We start from the raw sequence: 17,121 nt of genomic DNA on the forward strand, positions 1-17,121 counted from the left end.
AAGAACTATACAGTGCCTTAAGTTTCCCCCCCTTCCATTGTGTCTTTATCCCAATTTTATTATTTGTATTGTAAATGTGCTCCAAAAGGACCTCAAATCCCTAGGAGAATGAGATGACAGAGTAAAAAGGGAAAAAATTAATAACTGCCATCGGGTGCCTATAGTAAGTCAGACACTGTTCCAGGCACTTTTATCCCTGATCCTTGAACACTGAGAGAAAGGTATTATTAAGTATGTTTTACAGATGGTAAACTGAAGTAGAGAGGGGTTAAAAAATTATCTAAGCTCACAAAACTAAGTTGTACCAGGCCAGGGTTTGATCCCAGGTTTGAATGACTATACAGCCACACTATACATAAGGTCTGACCAAATTAAAGACTATGGTACACTTCAAAAAGAAAAAGAATTCTAGTACAGTACTTGAGGAATTTTAAAATTTCAATTTATTATATAAGCAAAAGAAGACAAATCACTTGAAACTAATTTTACACATTAATATCTTAAACATAATAAACTTCAACAAAGTCAACATCTCTGATCATTCCCAAATAAGAACCAGAAAATCACACGAAAACTTAAAGTTCAAACAGCAAAAATTTAAAGTTCAAACAGCTAATGAAAAAAGATTTGAGTCAAAAGAAAAGAATTAGACAGATTATTCCAATTAGTATCACATATAACTTGAAATGTTTTTTGGTGCCTCTAAAAACAAAGACGAAAAACAGTTTTAAGGGGTGCGAGGAAATATGATTCTAAACTAATAAGATGGAAAATATAATTGAAATTAGACTCACCTGCTCAAGTCACTTTTTCCATAGTGATGATAGTGGTCAGGATGGCTAAGGTGGTAATGCTCCTGTCCACTCCACCTCTGGGGTGGCCTTTTCCAAAATCCTTCTTGAGACTGCCGAACATTTCTGTCTGATCGGTCAAAGCGGTTCATATTGTCACACTCCACTAGACAAATTCAAAAGCGAAACACTAGAAACATGTACACAAACTCTATAAAAGCTAACTACTTACAGCTCAATAATTAAATGCTGCTGAAAATATAAAAGTAATGTTCTAAAACTACCAGCCATTTATGTTAGCTAACCACAAAATCAAGATTTCCAGAAGAAAAATGACTAGTTCTTTCAGTGAAAACCAAACTTTATATTATTCAAACTGAAGTAAATTATAGAACTTTCATTATCACAGTCACTTAAGTAACAACAGTCCCACTGTTTTAAAACAAGCAAATTATCCTTGAAATCAACATTATACATTTTAAACACCAGTAGTCAGTTTTAAGTGGTTTTCATCATTATCAGTAGTTGGTTCTGACTTCAGAATGAAAATGACAAGAAAAAGTAGAAGATTTTAAGTCTGGTAGAGAACTCATTCCTAAAAATGAATGCCACAATTAATTTTTACTGATTTCAAGAAGCACAAATTAACTCTTCATCATAAACAAATCATATTTTTTAAATTAAGCTCACAGTTTTAGAAAGTAAAATGCTCCAATCTGCCAACAGTGGAGCTTGTTCAAAAATGCCACTGAAAACAAAGCCAGTACTTTGCAGCAACAAACAGTACACTCCCTGAAATCTAAATGCCACAAAAACATGAAAAGAATTTCTTTGAAACACCCCAAGCTTCTCCTTCACTTACCCAAACACTTTTTCCTCACATATCTGAGCACTCACTAAGAGAGTTACTTTGTACGAGGGAGACATTGTGTCGCTTGCTGCCTACTCAGACATAGTTGCATACAAGGCACTGACAAACAGGCCTTCCTTCTTGCTCAACTCCCAGCCCTCCCTGTGGGAAGCAAGCCCAGTTTACCCTGTGACTCCATCTTCACTCAGTGCTTACATAGCCTCTGAGTTAAGACAGTTACTAAAAATACAACTAAACACTAACCCAAGGCAGGAATAGGAAAGGTTTCTCTAGTCTGAGAATTATTACATGAGAAAGTTCAAATTCTGCATGTTCAGAATCCCTTGTGATAAGAAAGCTTTAGAAATCAATGTAATCCTCCCCAATTAAAATTAAAAAAAAAAAACTCATTATTTAAATGATTTTTTTAACTTAACCTAAACCTGAATTTGATACATGGCAAGTGTTTGATTACAGTATACCAGATTAAAACAAACTTCCCCACTCCAAAAAAAGGTTGATATAATTAAAGTGTATATGTTCAATTCTCATATACACTGAACTCACTGTGAACACATTACTTGTATATGAGTAACAATTTAAATAAGGTTCTAAAAGACATTGAAATTTTGTTTATTAGAAAATTTCCATTAGAGAAATCAATTTGGGGAAAAAAAACGATAGGTTTTATAGTTTAAACAAATTTTTTTTAAGAAAAAATTTTTAAAGAAGACTTACATTTGAAATTATTTCTAACAATTTCTCATCATCTTATTGGGATAAATTAAGATATACATATTTTTTTAAAGTTCAATAAAGAAAACAGGACTGTTATGTAAATAAAGGCATGGTGATCATTATGCCGCAAAAGTAAGGAGGAGAATATAAGACGGCAAAAGAAAAATAAATTGAAAAATAATCCTAAGAAGGCTTAAAAATGCTTTTAGTTGACATTCACATTATACTCATAGACTCAGTTAACTTCCTTAAGTATTTTTAAATGGCATTAAAATGTTACTTTAGGTTAAGAAATTCTGTATAGCTGAGGGATAATCTATATCTACTTTTAAATCTGAATTCATATTTCCTCTTAATTCACACAGGTAAAATTCCACTCACTCCCCAAAAAAGAAATTCTGCAATAAGAATCTGATATATAATTAGTATATCATCCACACAGTGCACTCAGAGTAATAAGAAGCACACTAATCAGGAAAACAAGTCAGGAGATGGGGTTAAATGCTGTGGGAAATTATAATGCAGAAAATGATGTGCTGCTTTTGTATTTACTAAAGATTGTTGGTACTACACACAGGCTCCAAATAAAGCACTTTCATTGAAACATGAACTCAACCATCACCATAACGACAAATAGGCACCGGAAACAAATATTTTCCGTGACTACAAAACACTATTGTTAGAATTGGGACAGAGGGGGGCTTAAACTCTCAGAAAAATGTCTCCTCCAAGACTCTGAAGGAAGGAAGGGTCCCGCTTATACTACTACCTGCAGTACCCATCAATCATGTTTTGATACACTTTAAAATGTTACTAAGAAGAGAATGCGAAATAACATTAGTGGTGGTTTCTTAGAAAAGACTAAGGGCAGAGAGAAAGAAATAACATAGAAAATAAAATGGAAAGCCAATAAAATTACAAGATGGAGTTAATTTAAAGCCAGTTTCCAGCGCCAATGAAGGAACAGGACAAACAAGACTAAGAAAGGAAATAAATCCTTCTGAATGTGTAATATCATAGGGAAGGATGAGGCAAACCTAAAGGCTTTCCAAAAAAAATTTTAACCAATATGCTGATCAAAACTATCTACACACCAGATTTGACCCTAATTATGAGTTTAGGAATAGAGAATAAATAAACGCCTTCTAAAGGGGCTTTCTAGCTCCCAAAGTAAAAGGCAGATTTTAGTAGGTTTTTTACTATGAGTAGGAGACAGAATTTTCAGTACTTCTACCCTGTGATGAGGGAAAGAGAATCTAACATAGCTAACTGAAAGGTATGGGATATGGAGATGCCTATGTCTAACACTCATCATACCCATTTCTTCTGATTTGATAAAGAACGAAATATGATGCCAAAAGTACCCTAGATTCTTTCTAATAACTTAAAGTCCTAAGAAGATAATGGCTGACACAGGTAGTATTCCTATCTATGACTAACAACTGGCTATGAAGATAGCAGGAAGAAATTACATATCAGAAAGTCTGGAAAGGATGTGTCATGCAGAAGGTTTTACAATATGAACAAGAAAGTTTTTTAAATGAAATTTGGTTTGAAAGGAGAAAAGCTCATGCTAAAAAAAAAAATCATGAAGTTGATATTACTAAATGCCATTAGTACTGAAAAGATAAATTTCCAGAAGAAAATACAGTAATTGGAAAGTGGTAAAGGACAATACTATTGACCTCATATGACTATATCTCAATAAAATGTTTAGCAAAAAAGTGGCCTTAGGAAATATATTAATAGCATGAAGTAAGTGCAATTTAATAGGCACCATAATTTGATGGGATAGGATTCAGGAAGTAATTAGAAAGATATCTTTTTCAACAGAGAAAAGTTTAAAACAGAACGAGTGGAAGAAAGATCACACCTAAGAAAATGTACACTATGGAAATTTCATAAACCTAAGGATGATGCTATGAATGTGCCAAATGCTAGGCTTTAATCTGTAGGCAATGAGTGGCCATTAGAAGTTTCTGAGCAAGAGAATAAAACAATACAACTATGCCTTTGGTATAACCAAACTGTTTATATGAGAGACACTTTAGAACAAAAAGCAAGCAAAGCTCAAATACCCACTGGTCCGCTAAAAGAAATTCAGATTCCAAAATTTCCTTAAGAGATTCCCTCACCAAGGTAAAAGAAAAATATAAAAGAAAATGGTCTCTCTTTTTAGATCCTCCCAAATTGCTACTCAAATCTAAAGTCCTTTTTCCTTTTATTCCTCTTCCCTCATTCTATATTCAATTTCCCTCCACCCCATCTCTCCCTTTAACCTCTTTCCCTACCCCTCAAGCTGACCAGAAACCTAAAAAACTCTATACCTCTTAACCCTCCTTCAGAAGACGGAAAATTCCCTTAAGGTTGACTTGGATCTGGTCTCATCCTGAGCTGAGAGCCATAGCTACAGACTTTCTAAGGTCTAAACAAGACTGGGAGAAATTTCCAGAAGAATTTAGAATACTTTTAGCAATTGATAATCCAGGGCCTCCAGATTTATACCAATTAGTTCATACATTAGAAGGAAATCTAGGTGCATAAAAACAGAATAGAAAAAGCACAGTGTGAAAAACCTAAAGTTGACTGAAGAACCCACGACTGTGTAGTAGAGGAGGAAAGATTTTCTCAACTCTCTTAGGGCCTGAAAATAAAACTGATAAGATAGATTAATGGGAGAAAAGCATACAAATTTATTTAATATGTGACATGGGAGCCTTCATGAGAAAATGAAGACCCAAAGAAACAGTTAGACCTGTATATTTTTATGCTAGACTTGATGAAGAGTAGACAGTCAAGGAGGAATGTGACAGGTTAAGGAGTCTAAGTGTGGTAAACTGGGGGAAACTTTAGCAAGGCCTGTTTGTTAGGATCTTCTTAGTCTAACTTTGTCTTCAGAGATAAGGATGCTCCTTTCCTCTAGGTATGGGGAAGGTGCCCCTCACATGACGGTTTTATGACCTGTTTCAGGGAAGATGGGCAAGAGGGGGAGGAAATCAGAGTGATTTTTCTGCTTCTGCCATTTTCTTAAACTCCTTCAGCTTAAAATATTCAATATGCCAAGGTGCCATATTCTGGGGTCGTGTGTCCTGAACTCCATCAATTGCAGAGGAAATCAGAAGTTAGAAAAGGACTTTCAGAGGCTGTCAACAAAGTATTTCCTGTGAACGTAGACTGGGCTCTGATTCAGTTCTGTAAGCAAAGGAAGAATAAATCCACTAGAGATTTCACAGATAGACTAACACCATCAGATAGCATTCAGGAATAGATTCTGAAAGAGATGTGACCTCGTCTCCCTCCTCCCTTGCCAGACTTCCAGTGCTTGGAAAGAGACTTAGAAAAAAGCAGAATAAGACTCAGAATAAAATGATGTCCTTCACATATAACGAGATGCCTCCACCCCAGTAAATTAAACACTGGAGAAAGGAGTCTCTTGATACACTTATAGATAAATAGCAGGGCACTGAAAAACTGTCTTGCATTGCCTAAGAAATAAAAGAGAAAAAATAAGTGGACGATTAGTCAAAGTGTTCTGAAGGAAAAATCAAGCACCCAATTTCAGGTTTTACCCTTAAACTCAAAGCTAAAATTTTCTAAACAGTAAAGGACAACCCTGAAAATATATTATTGATATAGGCACTATAATATCAACTTTAAACCCTGTGACTATTATATAACCTCCCCCTCAGTGTCACTAAACCACCCAGTGTAGCTATCTCCAATAACTCAGACAGTTCCCAAGTCCTAGCCCATAACTGTCCAAGAAACATTTGACCAACAAACATTCTTTCCTTGTCTGTGCTACCACATATGCTACCTTAATAGGTTCACAAATGCAATTGCCAGATAAATATTCTCTTCATGGCCTCTTCCTTGAAATCCCAGATGACTTCCCTATTCATAATAAAGTCACAGCAAACTTGTGTCCAAATCAAACCCAAACTAAAGATCTCAACAAGGTGCCAGTCTTCTTGTTGACAAAAATTCCACTGATACTGGCAGAATTAGTGGGGCTGAACCCATAAAATCCAGAGTGATCCATCCAAAACTCTACCCAAATTTGCACAGTAGCTTCAAAAACCAGAAGCTAAAGGCAACTAAAACCAATAGTCTAAGTATATTAGAAGACCCCTTAAACCTTGTACCAATCCTTGTAACATTCCTATCCTGCCAATAAAAAAACTCAGCAGCAGTGGGTATAGTCATTCAGGACCTCAGACCTATAAAGAGAATAGTCATTCCCTCCTTCCCAGTAGTACCAAATCTAAATACTGTTTTATCTTTGGTGCCTCTGAAGGCTACATATTTTAGATCCAGGTTCTGCTTTCTTCCGTGTTCAATTAGCTCAAAATAATCAATACTTGTTTGCCTTCTCCTAGGAAAATCTATAATATATGTGAGATGTTATACCTCAGGAGTTCCCTCCTACTTTTCACAAGTCCCCAGCCAAGACCTCAGAAACTTTAAATTGCCTTGTGATTCTACTTTTACCTACTATATGGATAACTTTTTGTTGTGCTCTAAAGATGAGGCAGGCTCTAAGACCAATGCCATCTCTCTACTTCCTGGTTTAGCTAAGGTTTCCAAAGATAAGTTGTTATAGTTCTGTCAAAGTAAAATGCATTAGATAATTTATTCCATGAAGGTAAATCCTTCATTCCTCACTACCAGCCCTTAAAACTTCACATTAAATCTCCTGGATCATAAAGTCTCATTATTTTTTCCCTTATAATCATTAATGGTTTATGTTTTTCTTCTGTGTTCTAAAATACTTTTCCACTTGATCTTCCAGGCCACTAATTCAGATTTCAACTATGCTTTCTGTCATCGATTGAACTGTTTTGTTGGGAAATCTTCTTTTATAATAAGCTCCAGAAAGTATTGTGCTGCAATTGAATCTAAGTGCTCTCATTATCATCTCTTTCGGCCACTCTAATCCCGGGAGTTCTGCTGTTTTCCCTGTTCCTCTTCCTGGGTACTGGCTGTGGTTTTTCTTTCTCAGTTGACTAGAACTCAGCACTGATTGCTAGAGTATCCCAAGTGACAGCAGAACCACAAGAAGATGCAACAGTCTCTACCCCTGTGGTAGAGTAGATACTGTTCTCAGCTCTACACTCTGTCCTTCAATAGACTTATACATCCAATGTCCTCTGCTGCAGAGATTTGCACTGTGAATAGAGTATACTTCCAAGTCGCACTGCTCTTAGGGTTGGCCATGTAACTTGCTTTGGCCAACAGAATGTGGGTAGAATACCAGTGTGCTGGTTCTAAGTGAAGACTTTAAGAGATACTATATGCATGCTTCTCCGCACCCTATTGTCCTTCTGCCATCTGCCATGAGCACAACCTGCTCCAAGGAGTCCTGGTTTCAAAATGAAGAAGCAAGGAGTAGACCTGAACTCAGTCCCACAGTCTGAGCTATCCCAGCTAATACAAAGATCCATGAATGAGAAAAATAAATGTTTATTTTGAAAGCCACTGAGATTCTAAGAGTGATTATTATACAGCATCCTGGCAGCAGGGGAAAAGAAAAAACAAGCAAAAAACCCTGACCATAAGACAAAAGTGAACAGCAAGCAGGCTCCTTGTACCTCGATGAAGCACTAGAACAACGAACCACGCTCTCTGAAATATCCTTGCATTTTTCTAGCAACATGTATAAAAAGGACTTCACTACCCTTTTTAGTTCATCCCTGGCCCCTGGAAGGCCTAAGAAACCTGGCAAATGTTGACTAACAGGGAATCCACAGCTCTCTAAGATTCTTCTTCCAGGAGGATCCTCATTTCAACCCTTGCCCCAGAGGATTCCTAGGCTGGTCTCTGGTTCCTGACAAGTCTTTAAGACAGAAAATCCTTCAAATGCTATGGCAACGGGGGCAAGAGCACCCAGGCCCCTCTTGCACATGGATTATCTAAAGCCCCACTCCAGCAGTTACTGGGATCCAGAGACGAAGACAGACCAGATTTGAGAGTAAAAAGGATAGAATGATTCATTCAGGTCACCATTTTCCCAGAATTGATTTTTTAAAAGTATTTATTAACTTAATGGTTTTTGCTGCTGTTTTACAAGTCAAATGATATCTCTTTTTCTCTAAATTTATGTTTTCTTAAAATCAAAATGAGATAAAGGAATAAAAAATTGGATAAGACAAAGGGAAAAAAGGACAAATCCTATCTACCAGATACTTTAGGATATAGGTATACAATCTTATTGGATCATACAAAGTTATACGTAAGACCTACAAAGTCAGGTTTTAAACATTTAAATAATTTTGCAAAAGAACCTGTTTAACATCACTTATGATAAATTCTCAGCCTGAAAAGGCTACCACCATAGAGATAAGGAAGTCTGTAAATAACAAATACCAAATTGGATGTAGTCAAGTAGCTCAACTATATACTTCTGAAGGTTCAATATTGTCCCCCCTACCATTCTCAAGAGGTGCATCCTCAGGCAGATCCACATCAAGCATAAGGTCATCATCCTCAAGGTCACATGATTCAAGATTATTCAGAATATCCTGTAAACAAAAGCAGAAAAAATGCTATAACCTAGCTCAGTGTAGTCATTATTTTCAAACATCACTATATGAGAATCTTATTTTACTCAATGTTTGTGTGGTTAAGAATAGATTTTAAAGATAAAATTTAAAAAAAAAATAGATTCAACTGGTTTACTTGGTTAAGCTATTTGTAACATCCTTTTCCTAGTCTTCTTCCCCACCAGTAATTTTTATTTGTATTTTTAAAAACTTACACAGTGCTCACTATCTGCAAGATATTGTTCTAAGCACTTCACAGATATTGATTTCTTCAGTCTTCACTATGATTTAGTGACTAGTATAATCTCCATATTATACATGATGAAACTAATGCACAGAAAATCTAAATCCCTGGCCAAAACAGAATGTGAACAACAGGAGGTCAATCTCCCGAGTCCACGCTTTTAACAACTTCCCTAATAACATGAATAATCAAAAATGGTAAACAATCTCACAGGATGTATTCATATTTGGTGTGGGAGGTGGTATTTTATTATCTCTAGGGATCTGACTACTTACGTAAATTAATGAAGTGAGTCTTTAATGATGTCATTATTACATTTCCTTTCCTGAGCCAAACACCGATGCTACTACTACTTTCAGCACCACTACTGCTTCCTTGGTTTATCTTAATTTGTTCTTTCTCTACAGTAGGACTGGACTACTCAAATTGGTTATAAGCAGTCCCTCCTGGGTTCTATTTGCAATCTTGTTAGCTATTATCTATCCTTAGAAAAGTACTGTTTTGCTTTAGAAGACTCTTATTCTGAAGTCTAAATAACTAAATAAACAAAAACTAAGTTTAAGGTAATGAACTCAGTTTGACCTATAGCCCACTAGTGAATCCCTCCAGTCCAAAAACTGATCTAATACTGCAAAATCTTGCCTTAGTATATACAAGTAAAAAGATCACAAATTCACAAACCTTTAAATGGGACTGAGAGATTATGACCTTGAAAAACACTCACAGAAGGGGAATATCTACTTTATTACAGATAATATGAATAAAATTAGACGTGTTTCCTGTATTGGATATTCCACACAAATCTTTTCAATTTTGTGTTGGGCCTTCCTTCCAGGATCCACTGAGAACTAAGAGTAATTGGAATAATTGTTATTATTTAAAATGAACAAAAAAGCTGCATAATTATTTAACCTTGGCATAAGAAAAAGTTATTTCACAGAACCTCTTTCCATTATGAAATATTTGCTGTTCTTAAAACAGTCTTCCTAAAAAAAAATCAAGGAAAAAAATGAATATGGAAAAAAAAAACTGCCAAAGGCCATAATGGACAATTCACAAAATAAATAGAAAATAAACGGCCAATAAATACAATGTAGGAAAGAATGCTACCACACCAATGTGGATTTATCATGATTTAGAGGAATCTAGTATCCATACAAACCATCTGATGGCCAATTTGTTAAAATTTAGCTAAAACCTTTTTGAAAAAGGCAAAGTCTTCCCTCCTAATAATTTATCCCTTAGAAACAGACAAATGCAAAAAATATATGTATAAGTGTGGCTATTGTAGCATTGGACAGAATGGCAAAACAAGTAGAAATGAGCTAAATGTCCAACAACAGAAAAATGGTTAAACAGGAAGTACGATATAGTCATACAACAGAATATGATGTTGTTCTTAAAAAAAGGTAATAAAAATATATTTACAGACATAGAAAGATGTTAATTGGGGAAAAATACGGACTAGTTTGTTTCCAATCTTTTGCTCTTACAAATAATGTTTCAACAAATCCCTATATGTCAACATTAAATTGAAATAAATGAATCTGTATATCAGGTTGATGGTATAACACTCAGAGAGAAACTACTTCAAGTGGGGGAAAAAAATCCTCAAACTATTTTCAGTAATCACATTACAGATGGTAATAATGGTGGTGTTATTCTGAGACTTGTGTATATTGGTATTTGCTGAAAAATGGATTCTCATCTCAGGAAAAAGAAAATAAAGATGTAAAAAACAATGAAATTAAGTAAAAATTCTATGCTATGTTCCTGAGTATAAGTGGGAAGTATCAGTATGAACACAAGATGTTTTTCATCTTAAAATAAAAGATACATTTCTTCCACTGAAAAGGCCTACATGTTAACTGGAAAAAAAAAAATCACGTCTCTAAAACAGCATATACAGAATTATCCATTTTATTAAAAAAATTGTATAATATGCATTGGAAAAAAACTTAGAAGAAAACCAAAACACAGGTTAACTATTTTAGGATTCTGAGATTTTTCTTTTTCTTCTTTTTTTTTTTTTGATTAGAGTACCTGTATTTTCTCATTTTCTGCAGTAAGTATTATAACTTATATAATTTTACTCCTAAAATCATATCTTCAATTAAAAACATTTGGCTATTTGTATGAATATGTGTGAAACAAGATGATGTTGGGCACCCCAGGCCAAATCTGACAACTAAAGACACAGCAAAGAATCAAAGGCAATAGAACCTCATTTTCTAAGTCCAAAGTAGGGCTTGCTGAGAAGCACCAGTCAGCAAAAGGAGCACTGTCACCACTGCCAAAAAGGTGTTCAACTTTTAATAACTAATTAAACTCTACATATGTTTTGTAGGGTTTTCTGTAGGTTTCATTTTATAACAAAGATTTAAAAACATAGTCTTAGGGAATGGGAATGAGCCTGTTCTAATGAATTCAAAAGTGGTCAAAAAATTGTATCACTTTGAGAAGTTACTAAGGCTCAATGGAAAAGTAAGGGGGACACAGTTAGCAATAGTTACAGAAAGGGAAAACCATCCACATTTACGCTTCAAGTTAACACTCATCAATAAATCATTATATATGATATTTCAGAAATTTATCTAGACACATGGAAAGATGCTCTGTAAAATGGTGGGCAGGGAAGCAATTATATATGTACAATATGACTTCATCTTTAATGCTGTAAAATACATTTAAATGTCTGAATGGTGATAAACCAAAGAATTGTTATTATTTTCCACTATGTGAGACAACATGCACTTATGTTCTTTGTATTCCTTTTGATTTTGACTTGCTATACTTTTTTTGATTTTGTAATAAGAACATACTGCTTTTATAATAAGCAAAACTTCACACTTAAAACAGTGAACCTCCCTTAGCAACAGCAGGGAAGTTCAAACCACACAAGTCTAGCCTGCATGTGGGAATCCTCAACCCAGCCCATCCCCTAACCACAATAATAACCAGAGCCACCTGCCTCTCCCCTCTTCACTCGAGCCATTCTGGACTAGTTTGGGTGTCTGTCCTGGTGTTCCCAGAAAGTCTCACTATGTGAATAATAAATGTTTTCACATTCTCTTGCTACATGTGTGGCACCATCTTTCTCGACACTGAACAAATCTGGGGGGAGGGCAGTTGATCCTGCCTCCATGTGGCAACCACAAGACACACCATCAAAAATTCAACACATATGAAAACCAATATATGCAAGGCATAATTCTGGGTACATGATATATTCATGTAAAAAGACAATCCCTATCTTGAGAGTTTGCTAAACTACTCAATGATATTGCTGCCCTGGCATCCATTTTGTGTGACCAAGAAGTCTGCAGGGGCCTGCCCTAGATAACAGTTCCAGAGTCATAAGCAAATGTAAATTCCTAACAGGACTTCTCCAGCAGCCCTTGTGAGCAACAGTCTCCCCTGCCCCCCAGGGACTGCCCCTTGTGAAACCTTAGATAAGACCGCTGCTGAGCTTACCAAAACCCTGCACTTCTTGGTTTGAACTGCCCAATCAAGCCTTAGCCCAAGAACCTAAAAGCACTCCAGCCATGGACCCTAATAATAAAAGCATGTGCCCCAGGTTCCTGCCACTCTGTTTGCCCTTGTATGGCTCCTCGAGGCATGCCACGTTTTCCCATATGGCCCCTGCAGGCATGCCATGTACTTCCTCCAGGACCTGAGAGTAATAAACTTCTCTATTTCTATTTCCCTTGTGGTCTTTTGTTGAATTGGGGCTCACCAAACAACACCTTGGGGCTCTACTTAACAAATGTTAATTTAACAAAGTCACAACAACCCTCCGTATTTACTTGTCTCCCCTCAAACAGAAAATTCCTTCACAGTATGGTATTCCCAGGTGCCATGAGGGTATATCACATGGATATATATCTTGGCAAATCAGAGTCAATCTAAAACAAATTCAATTGCAACAAAAAGAATAAAATACCTAAGAATAAACCTACCTAAAGGGACAAAAGACCTGTATGCAAAAAACGGTAAGATACTGATAAAAGAAATTAAAGATGATACAAATAGATAGAGAGATATACCATGTTCTTGAATTGGAAGAATCAACATTGTGAAAATGACTATACTACCCAAAGCAATCTACAGATTCAGTGCAATCCCTATCACACTACCAATGGCATTTTTCATAAAACTAGAACAAAAAATTTCACAATTTGTATGGAAACACAAAAGACCCCAACTACCCAAAGCAATCTTGAGAAAGAAAAACGGAGCTGGAGGAATCAGGCTCCCAGTCTTCAGACTATATTACAAAGCTAAAGTAAGCAAGACAGTATGGTACTGGCACAAAAACAGAAATATAGATCAATGGAACAGGACAGAAAGACCAGAGATAAACCCACACACATATGGTCACCTTATTTTTGACAAAGGAGGCAAGAATATACAATGGAGAAAAGACAGCCTCTTCAATAAGTGGTGCTGGGAAAACCGGACAGCTACATGTAAAAGAATGAAATTAGAACACTCCCTAACACCATACACAAAAATAAATTCAAAATGGATTAAAGACCTAAATGTAATGCCAGATACTATAAAACTCTTAGAGGAAAACATTGGCAGAACACTCCATGACATAAATCACAACAAGATCCTTTTTAACCCACCTCCTAGAGAAATGGAAATAAAAACAAAAATAAACAAATGGGACCTAATGAAACTTAAAAGCTTTTGCACAACAAAGGAAAACATAAACAAGGCCAAAAGACAACCCTCAGAATGGGAAAAAATATTTGCAAATGAAGCAACTGACAAAGGATTAATCTCCAAAATTTACAAGCAGCTCATGCGGCTCAATACCAAAAAAACAAACAACCCAATCAAAAAATGGGCAGAAGACCTAAATAAACATTTCTCCAAAGAAGATATACAGATTGCCAACAAACACATGAAAGGATGCTCAACATCACTGATCATTAGAGAAACGCAAATCAAAACTACAATGAGGTATCATCTCACACCAGTCAGAATGGCCATCATCAAAAAATCTGCAAACAATAAATGCTAGAGAGGGTGTAGAGAAAAGGGAACCCTCTTGCACTATTGGTGGGAATGTAAATTGATACAGCCACTATGGAGAACAGTATGGAGGTTCCTTAAAAAACTACAAATAGATCTACCATATGACCCAGCAATCCCACTACTGGGCATATACCCTGAGAAAACCATAATTCAAAAAGAGTCATGCACCACAATGTTCACTGCAGCTCTATTTACAATAGCCAGGACATGGAAGCAACCTAAGTGTCCATTGACAGATGAATGGATAAAGGTGTGGCACATATATACAACAGAATATTACTCAGCCATAAAAAGAAATTAAATTGAGTTATTTGTAGTGAGGTGGATGGACCTAGAGTCTGTCATAGAAAGGGAAGTCAGAGAAAAACAAATAGCGTATGCTAACACATATATATGGAATCTTAAAAAAAAAAAAAAAGGTTCTGATGAACCTAGGGACATGACAGGAATAAAGACACAGATGCAGAGAATGGACTTGAGGACATGGGGAGGGGGAAGGGTAAGCTGGGACGAAGTGAGAGAGTGGCATGGACATATATACACTATCAAATGTAAAATAGCTAGTGGGAAGCAGCCACATTGCACAGGGAGATAAGCTCCTTGCTTTGTGACCACCTAGAGGGGTGGGATAGGGAGGGTGGGAGGGAGACGCAAGAGGGAGGAGATATGGGGATATATGTATAGGTATAGCTGTTTCACTTTGTTATAAAGCAGAAACTAACACACCATTGTAAAGCAATTATACTCCAATAAAGATGTTCAAAAAATTTAACAATTTAAAAATTTTTTAAATAAAATAAAATAAAATTGTTTTAAATAAAACAAAGTCAAGTCAAGACAACCTAAGAAACAACAAATTCAGCCTCTAGAACGTGGAAGAGGAGACTATATTCTGCATAAACAGTATGGTAAGGGCAAGGAAGCAAAAAGCATAATCTATTCCAAACGTTGGCAGAAACTTTTTTAAAAGGTGAAAAGTATTTTAGATTTTGCAAGTCTACAGAGAAAATCAAGTATATTATGTAGGTACTTATATAACCATTTAAAGTGTAACCTCTGGAAGTGTAAAAAACATTCTTAGTTTTCAGGCTGTGAAAAAAACAGGTGGTTGGTCAAATTTCGCTTACGGGACATAGTATGCTGATCTGCTCTATTCAAATAACTTCAAGTAGCTCATTAACACTTGTTATGGACTGAATGTTTGTGTGTGCATCCCCCCAAAATTCATATGTTGAAGCTCTAACCCTCAATATGAGGATATTTGGAAATATGGCCTTTGGGAGATAATTAGGTTTAGACAAGGTCATGATGGTGGGGACCCAATCATGGGATTAGTGTCCTTAGAGGAAGCAAAAGAGACCAGAGCACACAATCTCTCTCCCCACCATGTGAGGATTCTGTTAAAAGGTGAAGAGGGCCTTCACTAGGAACTGAATCTGCCAACACCTTGATCTAGGACTTCTAGACTCCAAAACCGTAAAAAATAAATGTCTCTGTTCAAGCCACACAGCCTACAGTATTTTGTTACAGTAGCTAGAACTAAGACAACACTCAAACAGAGTGTAAGGGGAAGGGACAGAAATATATCTACATCATGAAAAACTATTTCAGCCATGTTAAGGAGTTTGGACTGTATCTCAATGACAGGGATATGACTGTTGAGTTTTAAGAAGTGACAAATTGAGGTCTACATTAAAGAAACATTATTCTGGTTACAGTGTAGACAATGGATTTAAATGGGGGAAAAAAAGCAGTTTTGTAGCTACTGCAGAATCCATGTGGCATATGACAGCAGCCTGATATTAATTAGTGTCAGTGACAATGAAAGAATAGCAATTATAAGATACACTGAGGAGTTAGGATCTAAAGAACCAAAGTTAACTAAGAAGTAAAGAAAGAGCCATGAATGACTCCTTGGTTCCTGGATTTAGAAACAGGTGGGTGATTCCCATTCACTGAAATAAAGTACTAAAAAAGGATGACCAGATGTGATAGGAGATTAAAAAATTAATAAATAATATTAGAACCTGACAGTTTTGACATGCCTGCTGCATCTTCAAGAAGACATGTCCACCAGACAATTAAATATACAGGGGAGTGGAGTTGAGGTGTGGGAGTCACTACCACATAGATGACAACTGAAAGTTGTTGAATAATGAGTTTGACAAGAGACACAATGCTGACTGAGAAGACTGGATTCTAATATCTGTCTTAGACAGTTTTTCCCACATTCCCATAGAAGGTCTCTGTTTCTCCAATATCAGATTTTGAGAAGAGTAGTATCAGAGATATTATTAGACCTTTCAGAAAGGATTCAGGCAAAGAGATAAGAAAAAAATTATTATAATTTTTCTTCACTAGTGTAGAAATCTGTCATTTGTACAGTCTAGGAAATGCATTATTATAGGAAGAAAGGAAGCCATATAAGCATGGAGACTGCTTAACATGGCAAAGTGTTTCTCTTCCATGTTTGTGATGGTGGCAGGCTCTTCCTCTCACTGGCAAGCCTGCATTTGTTGGGAGCCAACATCCACATATACCTGGGAGACAATCTAGCACAGCCATTAGCTGGGAGTATGACAATGAAAACATAAATCTGTATACTGTCTGGCTTCCAGAGGCTTCCCACAAATCTCATTGGAATTAAAACCCTGACTAAACACATATGAGCAGAAGTGCCACAGAACTTCCTTGGTCTCTGAGAATGCTTTTCCATTCAAAAAGAGTGAACTATGAGATGGTGGGCCAGTGCTTCCTTAACGAGTTTCTCCTTCAGTAATACACTGAAGAAAGCCTAAATGTTTCTGGCAAATAAAGGACTTCATCACAAGTTTGTATTCATCACCATGCAGTAAAATTAATTTTTTCTTTTGGCATACAGTTTATGAATTTTAAAACACATATAAGTTT

At 36.0% G+C, this 17,121-nt stretch overlaps 1 protein-coding gene across 9 annotated transcripts in view; it reads right to left on the minus strand.

Moving 5' to 3' along the window:
• CCSER2 (coiled-coil serine rich protein 2) overlaps positions 1-17,121 on the minus strand; it is a 160,173-nt gene that overhangs the window by 82,423 nt on the left and 60,629 nt on the right. For 7 of the 9 annotated variants that reach the window (XR_003437841.1, XM_027129689.1, XM_027129690.1 and 4 more), the window contains 2 exons: positions 8,810-8,900; positions 795-957 (listed from right to left, as the gene is read on the minus strand). Coding sequence is in view for 8 of the 9 variants with exons in the window: in XM_027129689.1 (XP_026985490.1) it covers positions 795-957; positions 8,810-8,900 (254 nt within the window). In the remaining variant the exon portion in view is untranslated. Of the gene's footprint in view, positions 1-794; positions 958-1,653; positions 1,781-8,809; positions 8,901-17,121 lie in introns of those variants that run through there. The other 2 variants (XM_027129696.1, XM_027129697.1) reach the window with 2 other exon arrangements.

Source organism: Aethalodelphis obliquidens, unplaced genomic scaffold (genome assembly GCF_003676395.1).
Source record: "Aethalodelphis obliquidens isolate GAN/ISIS:26980383/991018 unplaced genomic scaffold, ASM367639v1 scaffold37, whole genome shotgun sequence".
In the NCBI taxonomy this organism is placed as follows: Eukaryota; Metazoa; Chordata; class Mammalia; order Artiodactyla; family Delphinidae; genus Aethalodelphis; species Aethalodelphis obliquidens.